Below are 21083 nucleotides of genomic sequence, written 5' to 3' on the forward strand. Positions count from 1 at the left end.
AATCGATCTACAGTGACAAAACAATACGTCCAAAATTACATTATTGTATTCGTCAACAAGCATAAGCAATCAGGCATTCATTCATTATTGTTGTGTAACAAACGGTGTGCACAAAGTTGAAATCCACTTTTTGTTTCTTTGGGGCGTGTGGATACAGGACCGTCACATGATTTTCAACCAAAACGACAAACTACTTCATGTAATATGTACAAGCGTCATCAGGGGTGGATCCAGCAAATAACCTTAGGGGAGGACAATTTTAATAAAACATACTGATGTATATCCAGCATGTTTCACAGTAACATGTATATCTACAGTAATCCAAACCGGCAAATACACTGTGAACATAGTTACTTTTCTGTATGTTAAGAAGGGGGCATGGGGGAAGCAATCACCCCAATCGTCCTCCCACATCAGCCACAAAGCGTCGTGTAGACTAATATATATAAAAATTAACTTACGTCTGAAGAATGCAGTATTTTATGACAACACAACCACACAACATAAATAAACATAGACTTGTATACAGTGGCGTGCGCAGGAATTTTTCATGGGGGAAGGAGGGGTTGAAAAAAATTGTGAGACTATTCTAATTGTAATCAACATTTAGTTCACGACTGAAACAAAAGTGAGCCTATAACACGTCCACTAAACGTACAGTACACTTGTCATTTACTGATAATTAGGGCTACGAGATGGTCGAGAAAGCTTGAAGAACATTGGCGTACGTTTTGAGTTAAAAATTTGTTGGTTAATGCAAATTTCGATGTAAATCGTGAATGCAATGCACTGTCGATTCAGAATTTGGTCGATCTTTCCTGTGGAGTACGAAGACGTTTTCCAATTGAGTTACGTTAAGATTGCATTTTGTAGCAAAAAGGAATTAAAAATACTCATTTTTGGCTATAATTTTTGCATCACAACACAAATACCTGTTTACAAAACTTGATTTACATAAAAAGTAAGAAACATTAAGGATGACTTGTTTAAATAGATTCTTGCGTACGCCATTGCTTGTATATTACGATCATATGTCCGCCACAATCTTGATCATTAGAATGGTGGTATTGTGATCATTGTATATCAGACAAAACATTAATACTGTGACATCACTGGAATGGTACAATGGCATCCCACTTGAAGTTCAATTGTCTCCAGATAACACTGATTTCTATGGCGGCATTCGTTCACGTTTGTAGTCCAATTCAACCGGATGACGTCAATATTCACCTTTATAGCCTCGCTGACGTAACTGCGCTTTTCCATTGTTCCGTCATAGCATCCGCCACAAAGGCATTTTGCTTGGACAATGTTCCGAGGATATCTGAGAAAAAGTGAAGCAGAAAAAATACAAAAATAAGTTTGAAAAATAGCTCTCCAGCAAATGAGACAATCAAGTAACTGATAAACAAAGTGATGCTTTGTAGTTCAAAAATTACATTTGTTACCAAAAATCATTTTCTGTGTGGTATTTCAATACAGATGTACAGACTTATTCTTGTTCTAGACTATTGCCAATAATTTTATCATTTTATTTACTGAAATAAATATTATAAAAAAATGTCAGAAATAAGTAATTGCAATGCACTTTAATTATTAAATTTTTTTATCAAGAAAATGAAGTATCTGTATTCTTTGCATTGTTTGACGTATTCTTTGCATTAATTTTGTTATTATTTTATTTGCGCCAGATCAATAAGTCCATTTTAATTACCATACATCCAAACAGACAAAAACAAACCCAAAAATAAATATAAAAAGTTGGTTAAAAAGTTCTTGGAAGATTGACATCTATATAAAAAGTTGTAAATAGATTTGCGAAGTACTGCATCAAAGGTCAAAATAAAAGCATAAAGTGTAAATTTAAAGTTTGATCAATGCTTAAAAAAAAAACATCTTAAACAATTTCTTTACCTGTGATCATCTCTGTCTACGCACAATTCGTAAGGCGAGAAGCTCCTCAGCCTCTTTGACGTGCCACAAGTTCCCCTGCAGGTAGGTCGCGATATATCGTCACAATAGATCGATCTTCCAGCTTGACATTCTTCGTCGTTGAAAAGACAAAGATAGTTTGTACAATACAGACTGTTGGCAAAAATTGCGCTAGACTATTGTCAATAATTTTATCATTCTATTTACTGAAATAAATATTATAAAAAAAAATGTCAGAAATAAGTAATTGCAATGCACTTTATTTATATTAATTTTTTTTATCAAGAAAATGAAGTATCTGTATTCTTCGTATTCTTTGCATTAATTTTGTTTATTATTTTATTTGCGCCAGACCAATAAGTCCATTTTAATTACTATACATCCAAACAGACAAAAACAAACAATTCAAGAATATTCACAATAACTTAGTTAACAGATAATGCTGTTGCGGGGAATTGTTGACAAGTTAGCTGCAAATGGCTGATTTGAAATACGACGATTTGACAAGAGCGTCAGAATTGCAGAGAGCATTTATGTAACAATATTTGAAAGATTGACATCTACATAAAAAGTTGTAAATAGATTTGCGAAGTACTGCATCAAAGGTCAAAATAAAAGCATAAAGTGTAAATTTAAAGCTTGATCAATGCTTAAAAAAAAAACATCTTAAACAATTTCTTTACCTGTGATCATCTCTGTCTACGCACAATTCGTAAGGCGAGAAGCTCCTCAGCCTCTTTGACATGCCGCAAGCTCCCCTGCAGGTGGAAGTAGTGTATTGCGTTCACTTGCTACCAAATTGTGTGCACATTTTTATGGGTCCAGAATACTTTTCTGGGACAATTTTGTGTGCACATTTTTATGGGTCCAGAATATTTTTCTGGGACAATTTTGTGAGGATATTTTTCTGGGACAATTTTGTGAGGATATTTTTCTGGGACAATTTTGTGAGGATAATTTTCTGGGACAATTTTGTGAGGATATTTTTCTGGGACAATTTTGTGAGGATTTTTTCAAGCCCTCGCACATTGGACATTTGAACTTTCTGCGCATTGTGAGCGTATTTTTTCAAGCCCTCGCACATTGGACATTTGAACTTCCTACGCATTGTGAGCGTATTTTTTTGGGACAATATTGTGAGCACATTTTTCTGCTGATGACGCTATATCAAAGGTAACACATATTCATAACGGTTGATTTGAACCAGGAAGTGTTTGTATGCCTAATTACCTAAGCCATTTTTTAAAACATGTATTAAGAGGCTGCTTCGCCAGACCGCCACTGATTGCAATAGCAAACAGCTCATCTTAAATTGGATACAAAATATAGCCTAATTCGAAGAAATTCTGAAGTTCGTTCAAACGCCAATGAATCTAGATTTTTCTTTTAGCTACTTCTTCTACTGAAAGAAATATACAAAGACTTTTTTAAATCAAAATAAAATACATGGCCAGTACGGGGATCGAACCCGCGACATTCGCGTTATTAGCACGACGCTCTAACCAACTGAGCTAACCGGCCATTTTATTTTGCTGTGTTTTAATTTTAACTGGAAATCTTGTTTAATAAAACTTATGTGCTGACTGACAAAAGAAACAAGACAGTACAGTTTCAATCATATTTTATTGACAAATCGTACAAAACAATCACAGAATAGAATCTAATTTAATACGTTTTTGAGGTCGAAACGCGCTTGGTGATTGATCCTTTAGGACTTTTAAATATTTGAGGATTTCTTGTAATTGGTGTTGATCTTTTGGAGTTGGCAAGGGACACGCTTCGAATGTTTAGGTTGATTGAAGATTTCGTTGTACTTTGATGAGTTTTTTGATCTGTGGATCGGTTTTAGTTCATTGTACGGCAAATGATCAAAGGGTTGGGTATAATTATTATAATCTATGACTTGTCCAAAAACCTTAATAAATACTGCATTTAATCATCTTGAACAATAATAAATACTGCATTTTTTCATCCTTTCGGTTAATTTTCGTTTCGGTTTATGTTAGTTTCGGTAAACCTTTATTTCTTTAGGTCTACGTTTCGCTATAACAGTGGTTTCAGCTAAACCTTTACAGTAACGTTTGATACATGTAACTAACCTAGAGTAATAGCTTGGTCAAAACAACGTAACTTTAGGCTTATCATGCAGGAATAAATTTTACATTTTGATTTTAGATGATGCTAATACCAGCTAAACAACCAACATTTCTTTTATACAATGAGAACACCCAAATGAACAGCTATAGAACAAATTGTTGCAACATATACTTCTACAATCTGAGGACTGGAAAAAAATCAACAAACCTAGCGCAATCTACATCACAAATTGTTACCTTAAGACAAGCATGGAAAAATACAAACTCCAGCAGAATGAGAGCACAAATTTTGCAACATGTAATGACACCTGCTGATTAAAACACACAAACAAATCTCCAAACACAGATTTTAACGTTACAAATTATGCAACATAAAGTTTGCACCTCGTTAGTTAATGTTTTTTTATTTGTCAATCATACAGCTTTAAAGTTTGTAGCGTGTTAAAAATATTTTTGGTTGTTGGTTTGTGCAATTAAAAGTTTGTGATTTGTTAAAAATATTTTTCAGTTTAATAAAATTTAAGTTTGTGATTAATTTTTCGTGTATATGTTATTACAACAAAACTTTCAGTTTACAATTTGTCAAAACTACTTTTTACTTTGTAGAATAAAATTTAACTATTTTTTTTATTTAAAATGATTTTTCGTGTGTATGGTGTTAGAATAAAAACTTTTTAGGTTACGGTTTGTCAAAACTACTTTCTTAGTTTGTAAAACAAAACTTAACTATTTTTTTTTATTTGAAATAGTTTTTCATGTGTATGTTATTAGAATAATACTTTATGATTTATTAAAATTATTTTTTCAGTTTTGTAAGTTGCAGAACTAACATTTTTAATTTCTTAAATTTTATTTCGTGCTAATGTTTTAAAAAGTTTTAATTTACAGTATGTTGAAATAATTTTGTTTTCAGTTTTAAATTAAGGAGCTTAAAAGTTTGTAGTTTGTTAAAAGTATTTTTTAGTTGTTGGTTTTTGCAATGAAAAGTTTATGATTTATTAAAATTATTTCTTCAGTTTTGTAAGTTACAGAATTAACATTTTTAATTTCTTAAAATAATGTTGTTTTTTTCGTGTTAATGTTTTAAAAATTTTTAGTGTACAGTTTGTTGAAATAATTTTTTTATTTCTCTCAAGAATAATACATCCGCTTATTTATTCTTTTTTTTTTTAAAGATGAAGTATTTCCAGCAACCATAAGCTTACTCCCAGTAACCTTAAGCGTATTTCCAGCAACTTAAAGCACACTTATGATTTGCAAACTCTTAAATCGTTTTTATAATCTTAATCTAAAAATCACAAAACACTTTGGATGTGTCTCATGAGACTTTTAAATAACAACACTGTTTACTTAGGGGTTCACCTCCATTCGGTTCTGAAGGTTTTATTGTTGAGCTGTTGGATCCGTGATCGATCCCACGTTTACATTTGTAAAACGGATTAGTGTCTTGTTTATACTATGGTCACAAGTATTTTTTTCACATTTTCAACCCCTGTTATTCTTGTTAAACACACGCATGGTTTACTTTGTAGATGCTAAAATTTTATACTAGTAGTTTTATGAAGTATATTACTTTAAGTGATTTATATTTTCTACCTGCTACAACTGCAATTTAATTTCACATTCATTCTTAGCGATTTAGAGATTACTTATGTATATTCTTCTTATTCCATAAGTACAATTCATCTGTAAAGATAATAATTACCTATAACTAGCTGTTTTGAAGTAACAACACATTATTTTTGAATCGTGGTAAGTTGTATTGCATAAATCAGTCTTAAAGCTGTTTTAGGCTAATTTCAAAACAGTTTAAGCACTGAACTTTATAAAACTGAAGAACCCTAACGAAACAGCAATCTGTTATGAAAGTTCATAAAACAACATTAATTAGTTACTTATGCAAGTCAACAAGGAAACTAAAGTGAATCTTAAGTTATAACTAAAGTGAATCTTGTGTTATAAACTTATAAACTACCAACCCTTGAATGGTAAATTTACGTCAATACTACAAAATTTTTACCCGTCAAAGCATTTCATCAAAACAATGCAACTCCGTGACTTCTTCTGTTTCTTAAACAATCTTGTGCAGTGGTTCTGGAGTTGGAAAAATGCAACGCATATGTAGCCTACCAAAGACGTTTTTAATAAAACAGCATTAAGACTGATTTATGCAATACAACTTACCACGATTCAAAAATAATGTGTTGTTACTTCAAAACAGCCAGTTATAGGTAATTATTATCTTTACAGATGAATTGTACTTATGGAATAAGAAGAATATACATAAGTAATCTCTAAATCGCTAAGAATGAATGTGAAATTAAATTGCAGTTGTAGCAGGTAGAAAATATAAATCACTTAAAGTAATATACTTCATAAAACTACTAGTATAAAATTTTAGCATCTACAAAGTAAACCATGTGTGTGTTTAACAAAAATAACAGGGGTTGAAAATGTGAAAAAAATACTTGTGACCATAGTATAAACAAGACACTAATCCGTTTTACAAATGTAAGCGTGGGATCGATCACGGATCCAACAGCTCAACAATAAAACCTTCAGAACCGAATGGAGGTGAAACCCTAAGTAAACAGTGTTGTTATTTAAAAGTCTCATGAGACACATCCAAAGTGTTTTATGATTTTTAGATTAAGATTATAAAAACGATTTAAGAGTTTGCAAATCATAAGTGTGCTTTAAGTTGCTGGAAATACGCTTAAGGTTACTGGGAGTAAGCTTATGGTTGCTGGAAATACTTCATCTTTAAAAAAAAAAGAATAAATAAGCGGATGTATTATTCTTGAGAGAAATAAAAAAATTATTTCAACAAACTGTACACTAAAAATTTTTAAAACATTAACACGAAAAAAACAACATTATTTTAAGAAATTAAAAATGTTAGTTCTGTAACTTACAAAACTGAAGAAATAATTTTAATAAATCATAAACTTTTCATTGCAAAAACCAACAACTAAAAAATACTTTTAACAAACTACAAACTTTTAAGCTCCTTAATTTAAAACTGAAAACAAAATTATTTCAACATACTGTAAATTAAAACTTTTTAAAACATTAGCACGAAATAAAATTTAAGAAATTAAAAATGTTAGTTCTGCAACTTACAAAACTGAAAAAATAATTTTAATAAATCATAAAGTATTATTCTAATAACATACACATGAAAAATTATTTCAAATAAAAAAAAATAGTTAAGTTTTGTTTTACAAACTAAGAAAGTAGTTTTGACAAACCGTAACCTAAAAAGTTTTTATTCTAACACCATACACACGAAAAATCATTTTAAATAAAAAAAATAGTTAAATTTTATTCTACAAAGTAAAAAGTAGTTTTGACAAATTGTAAACTGAAAGTTTTGTTGTAATAACATATACACGAAAAATTAATCACAAACTTAAATTTTATTAAACTGAAAAATATTTTTAACAAATCACAAACTTTTAAGTTATTTTGGCAGCCGATTGTAGCATCGAATAGACAGCGATAGACACGTGTTTCGCCCATGAGGCTGGGCTTATCAGTATCGCACCGTATGTGTTAAACTGTTTTATTTGCATCGACAGCGCACGGGTACAAATAATTGACACGGCGAGAGAGCACAAACAAACATAGCCAGGTCGAAGACTTTCAGAAACCGGCCTGCCACACCCCGCGGCGGCGGGGAGCGGCGTGATTTATGGGGTGACGATGCACCCGGAGGGTTAAGTCCACCAGCTTAGGTCGCGAGGGCCAGGCTGGGGAGTCGAGGTACCTGTGGAGGGAGAGTGTGGATCGAAAAACTATATGGCCCGTCCGCAAATTTAGAATGGCGGAGCGGGCCAGGGAGACAGGCTCTTTCTGCATAGCCCAGAAAGAAGCCCTGCGACGAACCGGGCGACCCGTCGTGTGTGGACGCTGGAACCGGCAGTAATTGACCGCCGGGCAGCGCCCACGTCTCCTTCACGCGTCCTCGCGCAGGTACTTTGACTCTTATACCCGGTCTGCCAGTAGGCAGAGCGGATAAAATTGGGGTCTCCCACGAGGAAGAGAGTCGAACCATTTAAGGATAATTTGGCTCTCGTGGCAGACGAATATTCAATAAAAATGTGGAGCAGAGGCTCGATGAATCAATATACTGTAATCAAAAAAAAATATATATATATTACCAGTCAGTTTAACTCTTATCTTTGTGGAAAGAAAGAGCCAACAAAACCAGCAGGTGCCTGGGGTGGGTTATGTGAAGAAAGGCGTTCTTCCCGGCTATCAGCACAAGGCTGATTACTCACTAGCACAGCGAGCAGCAGTAACGCTTCGCTAACCAGAACGGTGTAGCTTCCACGCTAGCCATAAAGACCTCCAATTAAACGTTTAAGTTATTTTGGCAGCCGATTGTAGCATCGAATAGACAGCGATAGACACGTGTTTCGCCCATGAGGCTGGGCTCATCAGTATCGCACCGTATTCTTGCCACTTGAGTAATCGACCGCCGCTTTACCAGTCAGTTTAACTCTTATCTTTGTGGAAAGAAAGAGCCAACAAAACCAGCAGGTGCCTGGGGTGGGTTATGTGAAGAAAGGCGTTCTTCCCGGCTATCAGCACAAGGCTGATTACTCACTAGCACAGCGAGCAGCAGTAACGCTTCGCTAACCAGAACGGTGTAGCTTCCACGCTAGCCATAAAGACCTCCAATTAAACGTTTAAGTTATTTTGGCAGCCGATTGTAGCATCGAATAGACAGCGATAGACACGTGTTTCGCCCATGAGGCTGGGCTCATCAGTATCGCACCGTATTCTTGCCACTTGAGTAATCGACCGCCGCTTTACCAGTCAGTTTAACTCTTATCTTTGTGGAAAGAAAGAGCCAACAAAACCAGCAGGTGCCTGGGGTGGGTTATGTGAAGAAAGGCGTTCTTCCAGGCTATCAGCACAAGGCTGATTACTCACTAGCACAGCGAGCAGCAGTAACGCTTCGCTAACCAGAACGGTGTAGCTTCCACGCTTAAACCAAAATAACTTAAACGTTTAATTGGAGGTCTTTATGGCTAGCGTGGAAGCTACACCGTTCTGGTTAGCGAAGCGTTACTGCTGCTCGCTGTGCTAGTGAGTAATCAGCCTTGTGCTGATAGCCGGGAAGAACGCCTTTCTTCACAAATCACAAACTTTTAATTGCACAAACCAACAACCAAAAATATTTTTAACACGCTACAAACTTTAAAGCTGTATGATTGACAAATAAAAAAACATTAACTAACGAGGTGCAAACTTTATGTTGCATAATTTGTAACGTTAAAATCTGTGTTTGGAGATTTGTTTGTGTGTTTTAATCAGCAGGTGTCATTACGTGTTGCAAAATTTGTGCTCTCATTCTGCTGGAGTTTGTATTTTTCCATGCTTGTCTTAAGGTAACAATTTGTGATGTAGATTGCGCTAGGTTTGTTGATCTTTTTCCAGTCCTCAGATTGTAGAAGTATATGTTGCAACAATTTGTTCTATAGCTGTTCATTTGGGTGTTCTCATTGTATAAAAGAAATGTTGATTGTTTAGCTGGTATTAGCATCATCTAAAATCAAAATGTAAAATTTATTCCTGCATGATAAGCCTAAAGTTACGTTGTTTTGACCAAGCTATTACTCCAGGTTAGTTACATGTATCAAACGTTACTATAAAGGTTTAGCTGAAACCACTGTTATAGCGAAACGTAGACCTAAAGAAATAAAGGTTTACCGAAACTAACATAAACCGAAACGAAAATTAACCGAAAGGATGAAAAAATGCAGTATTTATTATTGTTCAAGATGATTAAATGCAGTATTTATTAAGATTTTTGGACAAGTCATAGATGATAATAATTATAACCAACCCTTTGATCATTTGCCGTACAATGAACTAAAACCGATCCACAGATCAAAAAACTCATCAAAGTACAACGAAATCTTCAATCACCCTAAACATTCGAAGCGTGTCCCTTGCCAACTCCAAAAGATCAACACCAATTACAAGAAATCCTCAAATATTTAAAAGTCCTAAAGGATCAATCACCAAGCGCGTTTCGACCTCAAAAACGTATTAAATGAGATTCTATTCTGTGATTGTTTTGTACGATTTGTCAATAAAATATGATTGAAACTGTACTGTCTTGTTTCTTTTGTCAGTCAGCACATAAGTTTTATTAAACAAGATTTCCAGTTAAAATTAAAACACAGCAAAATAAAATGGCCGGTTAGCTCAGTTGGTTAGAGCGTCGTGCTAATAACGCGAATGTCGCGGGTTCGATCCCCGTACTGGCCATGTATTTTATTTTGATTTAAAAAAGTCTTTGTATATTTCTTTCAGTAGAAGAAGTAGCTAAAAGAAAAATCTAGATTCATTGGCGTTTGAACGAACTTCAGAATTTCTTCGAATTAGGCTATATTTTGTATCCAATTTAAGATGAGCTGTTTGCTATTGCAATCAGTGGCGGTCTGGCGAAGCAGCCTCTTAATACATGTTTTAAAAAATGGCTTAGGTAATTAGGCATACAAACACTTCCTGGTTCAAATCAACCGTTATGAATATGTGTTACCTTTGATATAGCGTCATCAGCAGAAAAATGTGCTCACAATATTGTCCCAAAAAAATACGCTCACAATGCGCAGGAAGTTCAAATGTCCAATGTGCGAGGGCTTGAAAAAATCCTCACAAAATTGTCCCAGAAAAATATCCTCACAAAATTGTCCCAGAAAAATATTCTGGACCCATAAAAATGTGCACACAAAATTGTCCCAGAAAAATATTCTGGACCCATAAAAATGTGCACACAATTTGGTAGCAAGTGAACGCAATACACTACTGGTGGACAGCGACCTATCGTCACAATAAATCGATCTTCCAGCTTGACATTCTTCATCGTTGAAAAGACAAAGATAGTTTGTAGGTGACATGTCAGATCCCAGGTTGGCTGACTTCAGCAGCCTATTGATGTTCCTCACTGCTTTGCTCAAGTTGTTGCTGCGTTGTCCGGCGGAGGAATAGATGAAAACAATTATCAGGCATCCCAGAATAGCAATCGCTTTGTTTTGTCCAACAGAAAACATCGCGTTCTGTTTCTAAAAGTGACTTTGTCAAAGTAGCTGCTTTGTCGTGACGAACGTTTGTAATTTCGTTTCAAATGGTTCAATACAAACCTGTTTTTTTTTTATATAGCCAACTTTGACTTGGAAGGTGTAGGTTGATTTAAATGACATTTATTTATTTTTTAATCCTTTGAAAAGCATATCACCTCATTAAGCAAACTGCTACACTTGCTTGACATGTATTTTTTTGTTTGTTAATGTTTAATAGATTCTTTGAATTCAACCCCCTGGACAGTTTCAATAGTAGGTTTTTCGCATGGCGGATTGTCTCAAATATTTCAAATTCTTTTTTAAATCATTAAACAACGAAAGCGAAATTTTTACAGTTGGAAGCAGAACTTAGAGTCAATAATGAACCAAATAGAAAGTGAGAACCGGACAGACTTGCAACAAACAACAATTTGTTTTATTTCTGAAGAACCAACCAATCAAAGCAATGAAGAAAGAAAACTGATCGTATGACGTCATCGTTGTACAGAACAGGGACTACAAGATTCTTGGCTTGGACTTAAAGCTGGAATGATGCCAAACTTGTTAATGTTTAAACTTGTCAAGTTAAGAAAAGTTTGACTTTTATTGGCGATGTAAAAGATTGTTAACTTATTTTTAATATTCCTATCATTTGATTTGGTTCAACATTTGTCTGGGATGCTTTTCCTGCTCCCCAAACCTTTACACGAGCTTGGGTCGGACATCTCCCGTCTCTAACCCACTGCAGCTAATAATTCACAACTGAACCAAGATAGAGTTGAAACTTTTATATTTTGTATCTACGAAAATCTGTTTCAAAAATTTTCACAAAATCGAATCTTGGTCAAATGCGTAAAAATTTGTCTGAAACCAAATGTAACACGAGCAGTACCGTGAAGTGTTGACATAACTCTAAACTCTGTTCTAGTATAATTGATCTTGTATAGTATATTGTATATAGGTTTAGAACTTGCATACAGAAATGTTTCCATAACATGTTGTTTAGGCATTGTTTTATGAGATAACTCTTCCCTTCCACATCCGAGAGTCAATTTAACGATGAATGAACAATAATCGCATGATGTAAGATAATTACTAACGGACGATGTGATGTAATGGATTGATTGATGGATTGAATCTTTATCCTCGGACTGAGAAAGCTTCTTGAAGAGCTTAATCCTGGCAGTTTCGCATACTTGCAGAGGCCTTGAATCACTGACGCAGGCCCGGTCACCGAGATTGACAGAGTGAAGTTTCCGATTGTTGAAGTCTTGTTGCAGGAGAATTATTCCATCCATTAGATGCCGCTGAATGGAGAGCAATCCTTAGAATGCGTTGCTCAATCGCACACCCCGAGAGTCGAACCAGCGCGGCTTGATCTTGAAGCTTCTTCGTTCCAGAAGTCACGCGCTACCAATTGAGCTATCGGGATGGATGGTAATGTAATGGTGATGTAATGCGAAACTGCCAGGATTAAGCTCTACAAGAAGCTTTCCCAGTCCGAAGATTCAGTCCGCCCCGTTAGCTCAGTGGTCCGGCTCAAGATTACGCGGCGCAAGTTCGACTCTTGGGGTGTGCGCTTGAGCAACGCACCTTAAGGACTGCTCACCATCTAGCGGTACCTAGTGAATGGAATAATTCCCCGGCAACTACACTTCAACAATCGGAAAACTTCACTCTGCCCATCTCGGTAACCAGCCCTATGTCAAGAGCCTCTACAAGTATGCGAAACTACCAGGAATAACCAATCGAGGATTTGTCAGTCCGAGGATAAAGATTCAAAACCAACCAACCAAGATAAAGATTCAATCAATAAAATGATAACCCTATCACTTTCGGGTAATCCCCTTACTTCTAAATCTGATCAAATTCAAATGCGAAACTGATTGCTTGGCCACAAGCACACATCCATGTTGACTGAATCAACAAGCCAAGAGCCAAAAACGTTGCATTTAAAAGCGGTGGTTCAAACATTGCGCATCCATTACTCGGTGGTGACATCAAGTGGTAGATTACACAACAGACGTTTGGCCAGAAAATTGGCAATGAGGCAAGTAATAACTTCCCAGAGAAATTCTTCACTAGTCCATAAATCATTCAAAAACCAAAGAATGTGGAGTGAAGCGTTTGCTTGAAGCATTGCACAGCGAAGTGGGATGAGTTAATTTGCTATTTTGATTGTTAAGAAGGAGCGATCTTCCTGGCGTCAGCTCATGGTATCCGTCATGAACTCTGAGAGTTGGGCGGCGAGAAAAAAAAGCCTTATGGGCAAAACACGTGTCTATCACTGTCAAACCTTGCTAAACTCGACTGCCGTGAAACACTTGCTATTTAATACGGCTTTTTGATTATTTTGTTTCAAGACATTGCATTAATTCTATTATTTACTAAAACTGCAATCCATATTGAATACAAAAAGTAATAATAATTATTATTATCATCCATGTTTTATTTTTTATCATGACATCAGTGCATTCCACGATCAACAAACATTTGCTTCTGATGTCGCCACAAATTGTTTGCTTTCTTTTTTTGCTTTTCGTTTTCTTTTTTTTTTGCTTTCGTACCGTACAGCGTTTTCCATCTCTTTGTTTTTACTATTAGTTTTTGTAATATAACGTTCTTTGTGCGTTTTTACTACCATTTTTATTGCATTTTTGCTGTGTTGTTTTGTTTATTGACTTCTTATTGTGTATTGCGGCCCTCGGTTTAATTTACAAGTTTTTATTTGGCCATAAGAGCAGTTTGAGTTTGAGACCCTTGGTCTAGAAAAAAGTAGAAGCGACAAAACGCGAACGTTACTTCGCGCTTGTAATCGAAATAAGTGATTAAGTTAAAAAAACAATTAGCACGGTCGCAAAACTTTCAGAAAAATTTAGGATAAAAAACAAAATAAAAATAAATTACAAACAAAAACAACAACATATATCCAGGCTATAGCTTTATCAGCCCATATCGCTTTCAAATGATATTTTCAAGATTTGTAGCTGTTATAGTCGTCATTTTATTTACGTTGAATATAAATCTTGAAAATATCATTTGAAAGCGATATGGGCTGATAAAGCTGTAGCCTGGATATATGTTGTTGTTTTTGTTTGTAATTTATTTTTATTTTGTTTTTTATCCTAAATTTTTCTGAAAGTTTTGCGACCGTGCCAATTGTTTTTTTAACTTAATCACTTATTTCGATTACAAGCGCGAAGTAACGTTCGCGTTTTGTCGCTTCTACTTTTTTCTAGACCAAGGGTCTCAAACTCAAACTGCTCTTATGGCCAAATAAAAACTTGTAAATTAAACCGAGGGCCGCAATACACAATAAGAAGTCAATAAACAAAACAACACAGCAAAAATGCAATAAAAATGGTAGTAAAAACGCACAAAGAACGTTATATTACAAAAACTAATAGTAAAAACAAAGAGATGGAAAACGCTGTACGGTACGAAAGCAAAAAAAAAAGAAAACGAAAAGCAAAAAAAGAAAGCAAACAATTTGTGGCGACATCAGAAGCAAATGTTTGTTGATCGTGGAATGCACTGATGTCATGATAAAAAATAAAACATGGATGATAATAATAATTATTATTACTTTTTGTACTCAATATGGATTGCAGTTTTAGTAAATAATAGAATTAATGCAATGTCTTGAAACAAAATAATCAAAAAGCCGTATTAAATAGCAAGTGTTTCACGGCAGTCGAGTTTAGCAAGGTTTGACAGTGATAGACACGTGTTTTGCCCATAAGGCTTTTTTTTCTCGCCGCCCAACTCTCAGAGTTCATGACGGATACCATGAGCTGACGCCAGGAAGATCGCTCCTTCTTAACAATCAAAATAGCAAATTAACTCATCCCACTTCGCTGTGCAATGCTTCAAGCAAACGCTTCACTCCACATTCTTTGGTTTTTGAATGATTTATGGACTAGTGAAGAATTTCTCTGGGAAGTTATTACTTGCCTCATTGCCAATTTTCTGGCCAAACGTCTGTTGTGTAATCTACCACTTGATGTCACCACCGAGTAATGGATGCGCAATGTTTGAACCACCGCTTTTAAATGCAACGTTTTTGGCTCTTGGCTTGTTGATTCAGTCAACATGGATGTGTGCTTGTGGCCAAGCAATCAGTTTCGCATTTGAATTTGATCAGATTTAGAAGTAAGGGGATTACCCGAAAGTGATAGGGTTATCATTTTATTGATTGAATCTTTATCTTGGTTGGTTGGTTTTGAATCTTTATCCTCGGACTGACAAATCCTCGATTGGTTATTCCTGGTAGTTTCGCATACTTGTAGAGGCTCTTGACATAGGGCTGGTTACCGAGATGGGCAGAGTGAAGTTTTCCGATTGTTGAAGTGTAGTTGCCGGGGAATTATTCCATTCACTAGGTACCGCTAGATGGTGAGCAGTCCTTAAGGTGCGTTGCTCAAGCGCACACCCCAAGAGTCGAACTTGCGCCGCGTAATCTTGAGCCGGACCACTGAGCTAACGGGGCGGACTGAATCTTCGGACTGGGAAAGCTTCTTGTAGAGCTTAATCCTGGCAGTTTCGCATTACATCACCATTACATTACCATCCATCCCGATAGCTCAATTGGTAGCGCGTGACTTCTGGAACGAAGAAGCTTCAAGATCAAGCCGCGCTGGTTCGACTCTCGGGGTGTGCGATTGAGCAACGCATTCTAAGGATTGCTCTCCATTCAGCGGCATCTAATGGATGGAATAATTCTCCTGCAACAAGACTTCAACAATCGGAAACTTCACTCTGTCAATCTCGGTGACCGGGCCTGCGTCAGTGATTCAAGGCCTCTGCAAGTATGCGAAACTGCCAGGATTAAGCTCTTCAAGAAGCTTTCTCAGTCCGAGGATAAAGATTCAATCCATCAATCAATCCATTACATCACATCGTCCGTTAGTAATTATCTTACATCATGCGATTATTGTTCATTCATCGTTAAATTGACTCTCGGATGTGGAAGGGAAGAGTTATCTCATAAAACAATGCCTAAACAACATGTTATGGAAACATTTCTGTATGCAAGTTCTAAACCTATATACAATATACTATACAAGATCAATTATACTAGAACAGAGTTTAGAGTTATGTCAACACTTCACGGTACTGCTCGTGTTACATTTGGTTTCAGACAATTTTTTACGCATTTGACCAAGATTCGATTTTGTGAAAATTTTTGAAACAGATTTTCGTAGATACAAAATATAAAAGTTTCAACTCTATCTTGGTTCAATAGTGAATTATTAGCTGCAGTGGGTTAGAGACGGGAGATGTCCGACCCAAGCTCGTGTAAAGGTTTGGGGAGCAGGAAAAGCATCCCAGACAAATGTTGAACCAAATCAAATGATAGGAATATTAAAAATAAGTTAACAATCTTTTACATCGCCAATAAAAGTCAAACTTTTCTTAACTTGACAAGTTTAAACATTAACAAGTTTGGCATCATTCCAGCTTTAAGTCCAAGCCAAGAATCTTGTAGTCCCTGTTCTGTACAACGATGACGTCATACGATCAGTTTTCTTTCTTCATTGCTTTGATTGGTTGGTTCTTCAGAAATAAAACAAATTGTTGTTTGTTGCAAGTCTGTCCGGTTCTCACTTTCTATTTGGTTCATTATTGACTCTAAGTTCTGCTTCCAACTGTAAAAATTTCGCTTTCGTTGTTTAATGATTTAAAAAAGAATTTGAAATATTTGAGACAATCCGCCATGCGAAAAACCTACTATTGAAACTGTCCAGGGGGTTGAATTCAAAGAATCTATTAAACATTAACAAACAAAAAAATACATGTCAAGCAAGTGTAGCAGTTTGCTTAATGAGGTGATATGCTTTTCAAAGGATTAAAAAATAAATAAATGTCATTTAAATCAACCTACACCTTCCAAGTCAAAGTTGGCTATATAAAAAAAAAACAGGTTTGTATTGAACCATTTGAAACGAAATTACAAACGTTCGTCACGACAAAGCAGCTACTTTGACAAAGTCACTTTTAGAAACAGAACGCGATGTTTTCTGTTGGACAAAACAAAGCGATTGCTATTCTGGGATGCCTGATAATTGTTTTCATCTATTCCTCCGCCGGACAACGCAGCAACAACTTGAGCAAAGCAGTGAGGAACATCAATAGGCTGCTGAAGTCAGCCAACCTAGGATCCGACATGTCACCTACAAACTATCTTTGTCTTTTCAACGACGAAGAATGTCAAGCTGGAAGATCGATCTATTGTGACGATATATCGCGACCTACCTGCAGGGGAACTTGTGGCACGTCAAAGAGGCTGAGGAGCTTCTCGCCTTACGAATTGTGCGTAGACAGAGATGATCACAGGTAAAGAAATTGTTTAAGATGTTTTTTTTTTAAGCATTGATCAAACTTTAAATTTACACTTTATGCTTTTATTTTGACCTTTGATGCAGTACTTCGCAAATCTATTTACAACTTTTTATATAGATGTCAATCTTCCAAGAATTGTTACATAAATGCTCTCTGCAATTCTGACGCTCTTGTCAAATCGTCGTACTTCAAATCAGCCATTTGCAGCTAACTTGTCAACAATTCCCCGCAACAGCATTATCTGTTAACTAAGTTATTGTGAATATTCTTGAATGGTTTGTTTTTGTCTGTTTGGATGTATGGTAATTAAAATGGACTTATTGATCTGGCGCAAATAAAATAATAACAAAATTAATGCAAAGAATACGTCAAAGAATGCAAAGAATACAGATACTTCATTTTCTTGATAAAAAAATTTAATAATTAAAGTGCATTGCAATTACTTATTTCTGACATTTTTTTATAATATTTATTTCAGTAAATAAAATGATAAAATTATTGGCAATAGTCTAGAACAAGAATAAGTCTGTACATCTGTATTGAACTACCACACAGAAAATGATTTTTGCTAACAAATGTAATTTTTGAACTATAAAGTAGAACTTTATTTATCAGATACTTGATTGTCTCATTTGCTAGAAAGCTGTTTTTCAAACTTATTTTTGTATTTTTTCTGCTTCACTTTTTCTCAGATATCCTCGGAACATTGTCCAAGCAAAATGCCTTTGTGTCGGATGCTATGACGGAACAATGGAAAAGCGCAGTTACGTCAGCGAGGCTATAAAAGTGAATATTGACGTCATCCGATTGAATTGGACTACAAACGTGAACGAATGCCGCCATAGAAATCAGTGTTCTCTGGAGACAATTGAACTTCAAGTGGGATGCCATTGTACCATTCCAGTGATGTCACAGTATTAATGTTTTGTCTGATATACAATGATCACAATACCACCATTCTAATGATCAAGATTGTGGCGGACATATGATCGTAATATACAAGCAATGGCGTACGCAAGAATTTATTTAAACAAGTCATCCTTAATGTTTCTTACTATTTATGTAAATCAAGTTTTGTAAACAGGTACTTGTGTTGTGATGCAAAAATTATAGCCAAAAATGAGTATTTTTAATTCCTTTTTGCTACAAAATGCAATCTTAACGTAACTCAAATGGAAAACGTCTTCGTACTCCACAGGAAAGATCGACCAAATTCTGAATCGACAGTGGATTGCATTCACGATTTACATCGAAATTTGCATTAACCAACAAATTTTTAACTCAAAACGTACGCCAATGTTCTTCAAGCTTTCTCGACCATCTCGTAGCCCTAATTATCAGTAAATGACAAGTGTATGTACTGTACGTTTAGTGACGTGTTATAGGCTCACTTTTGTTTCAGTCGTGAACTAAATGTTGATTACTAGATTACAATTAGAATAGTCTCACCATTTTTTTCAACCCCTCCTTCCCCCATGAAAAAATCCTGCGCACGCCACTGTATACAAGTCTATGTTTATTTATGTTGTGTGGTTGTGTTGTCATAAAATACTGCATTTTTCAGACGTAAGTTAATTTTTATATATATTAGTCTACACGACGCTTTGTGGCTGATGTGGGGGGACGATTGGGGCGATTGCTTTCCCCATGCCCCCTTCTTAACATACAGAAAAGTAACTATGTTCACAGTGCATTTGCCGGTTTGGATTACTGTAGATATACATGTTACTGTGAAACATGCTGAATAAACATCAGCATGTTTTATTAAAATTGTCCTCCCCTAAGGTTATTTGCTGGATCCACCCCTGATGACGTTTGTACATATTACATGACTTAGTTTGTCGTTTTGGTTGAAAATCATGTGACGGCCCTATATCCACACGCCCCAAAGAAACAAAAAGTGGATTTCAACTTTGTGCACACCGTTTGTTACACAACAATAATGAATGAATGTCTGATTGATTATGCTTGTTGACGAATACAATAATGTAATTTTGAACGTACTGTTTTGTCATTGTAGGTAGATCGATTGTTTACCAACTTCCAATAAAATTATTTCGTCAGTTTAATTAATAAATGTTTTTTGGAAATTTAACCAACATCATGAAGTGAACTTAATTAACTTGTACAACAACCTTGCTTAGGCTTTAATAAAATAGAAAGCAACTACATCTGTAAATGAAAAGGATACATAAATAACTGCTTCCTACAGTACACAATGCTGCAACAACAGAACTGAATGAATGAATGAATGAATGAAAGCGTAGAACCAAAGCGTGTAGAAAACAAGGCAATAATTAACTGAGTAGAATGCTTGAGGAACAGAGCGCCGTGCTCAGAAACACACGACACATCAATCACGAAAACTTAATAGCTTGTTGGGTATCTATTCTCTACAGTTCGGTTCAGTTTCTTTTTATTTCTGAACATTATACAACAAAAACAATATATGCCAAATATAGAAGAGGTCTAGACTCTAGAGTTAGGTGGCAGCGACAAACGCGAACGTCATATCGTGCGTGATACCAAAGCAAGACAATCAGTTTTCTTATCTGATCTTGATTAAAGGAGTTGGACTTGCTTGAAATTGCAGTACAGTAATTCTATCGGTTCTCCTCCGGGAATCCGCGGACCCACAAGGGGACCCCGAAACGTTTTCAGGGATCAGTAAAACTTTCCGAATTTGCAGCATGATTGATAAATTTCGACATTTAAAAAATGTTCGGGTTTTATTGGCGCATTACAGTGGTTCTCAAAGTGTTGTTTGAATTTTCAAATGGCGTCCCACAAAGGCTCAGTTTATATCCAAATATAATGGGAATAGAAGATCCAAGAAATGGATTTAAAACATCCAAAACTTGGACATGACAGATTTTGACTATGGGCATATAAGTGGTCGATCATACTGTACAATCTACATGACCTTAAAAGATACAAGGTAAGGATACAGACGATAAAGATACAGACGGAAGAAATCTAAACTGAGCACAAGAAATCCAAACTTAGGCATAACAGATTCAAAACAAGGTCACAAGAAAACCAAAACATGGGCACAAGTGATCCAAAGCTTGGGTAAGGCAATTCTAAAACATGGGTATAGGAGATCCAAAAACATGGGCATAAAAGATTCAAAACGTTATCATAAGAGTATAGCTTTGGTAGAGATAATTCTTGAATACCACAGTCAGATAATTGATAGCAACTTGATAGGATTTGAATTGCATAATTCAAAAACAATACATAAAATAAAAGATGGCCACATAAATTCGAACGTATTTGGCAAAACTTTCTGCCCTCGTCAGAAAAATAACTTAATTGTAATTAACTTGTAATTAATTTTAGTCATTTATTTATTAGCATTTTACGAATATCTGCTGTTTTGTTCCGATGAATGTCTTGCCATCTTGTAGCCTTCATCATGAGCATGCCTACGTTCTGTGACCTCTCATAGGCTTTCTTTTATTTCTGCCGTCAACAATTTCAGTTTCTATGAACTGCAATTGAGGATTTTGTTTACGAAACATAAATGTTTGGTCGAGTAGGTTCACTGTCATCGGGCTCTTGTATAGTAACGTCTGCGTCTTCAAATATACAGTAGCCAACATGATACACTTTTAACACGTGATCAAGAAGT

The 21083-nt window shown here is 35.5% G+C and overlaps 1 protein-coding gene and 2 non-coding genes across 3 annotated transcripts; 2 read left to right on the forward strand and 1 right to left on the reverse strand.

Annotated features, from left to right (window-relative positions):
* Nucleotides 1-3379: 3379 nt before the first annotated feature.
* Trnai-aau (transfer RNA isoleucine (anticodon AAU)) lies at nt 3380-3453 on the reverse strand. The gene has a single exon. It is a non-coding gene; the product is annotated as a tRNA-Ile (tRNA).
* A 6786-nt stretch (nt 3454-10239) lies between these two features.
* Nucleotides 10240-10313, forward strand: Trnai-aau (transfer RNA isoleucine (anticodon AAU)). The gene has a single exon. It is a non-coding gene; the product is annotated as a tRNA-Ile (tRNA).
* A 6960-nt stretch (nt 10314-17273) lies between these two features.
* LOC145776886 (interleukin-17F-like) lies at nt 17274-18370 on the forward strand. Its single transcript, XM_082588103.1, has 2 exons — nt 17274-17443; nt 18142-18370. Exons 1-2 carry the CDS (start codon nt 17274-17276, stop codon nt 18368-18370), a joined length of 399 nt encoding a protein of 132 aa, XP_082444229.1.
* The last annotated feature ends 2713 nt before the right edge of the window (nt 18371-21083 follow it).

This window comes from Aplidium turbinatum, chromosome 9 (genome assembly GCF_918807975.1).
Source record: "Aplidium turbinatum chromosome 9, kaAplTurb1.1, whole genome shotgun sequence".
Taxonomy (NCBI): domain Eukaryota; kingdom Metazoa; phylum Chordata; class Ascidiacea; order Aplousobranchia; family Polyclinidae; genus Aplidium; species Aplidium turbinatum.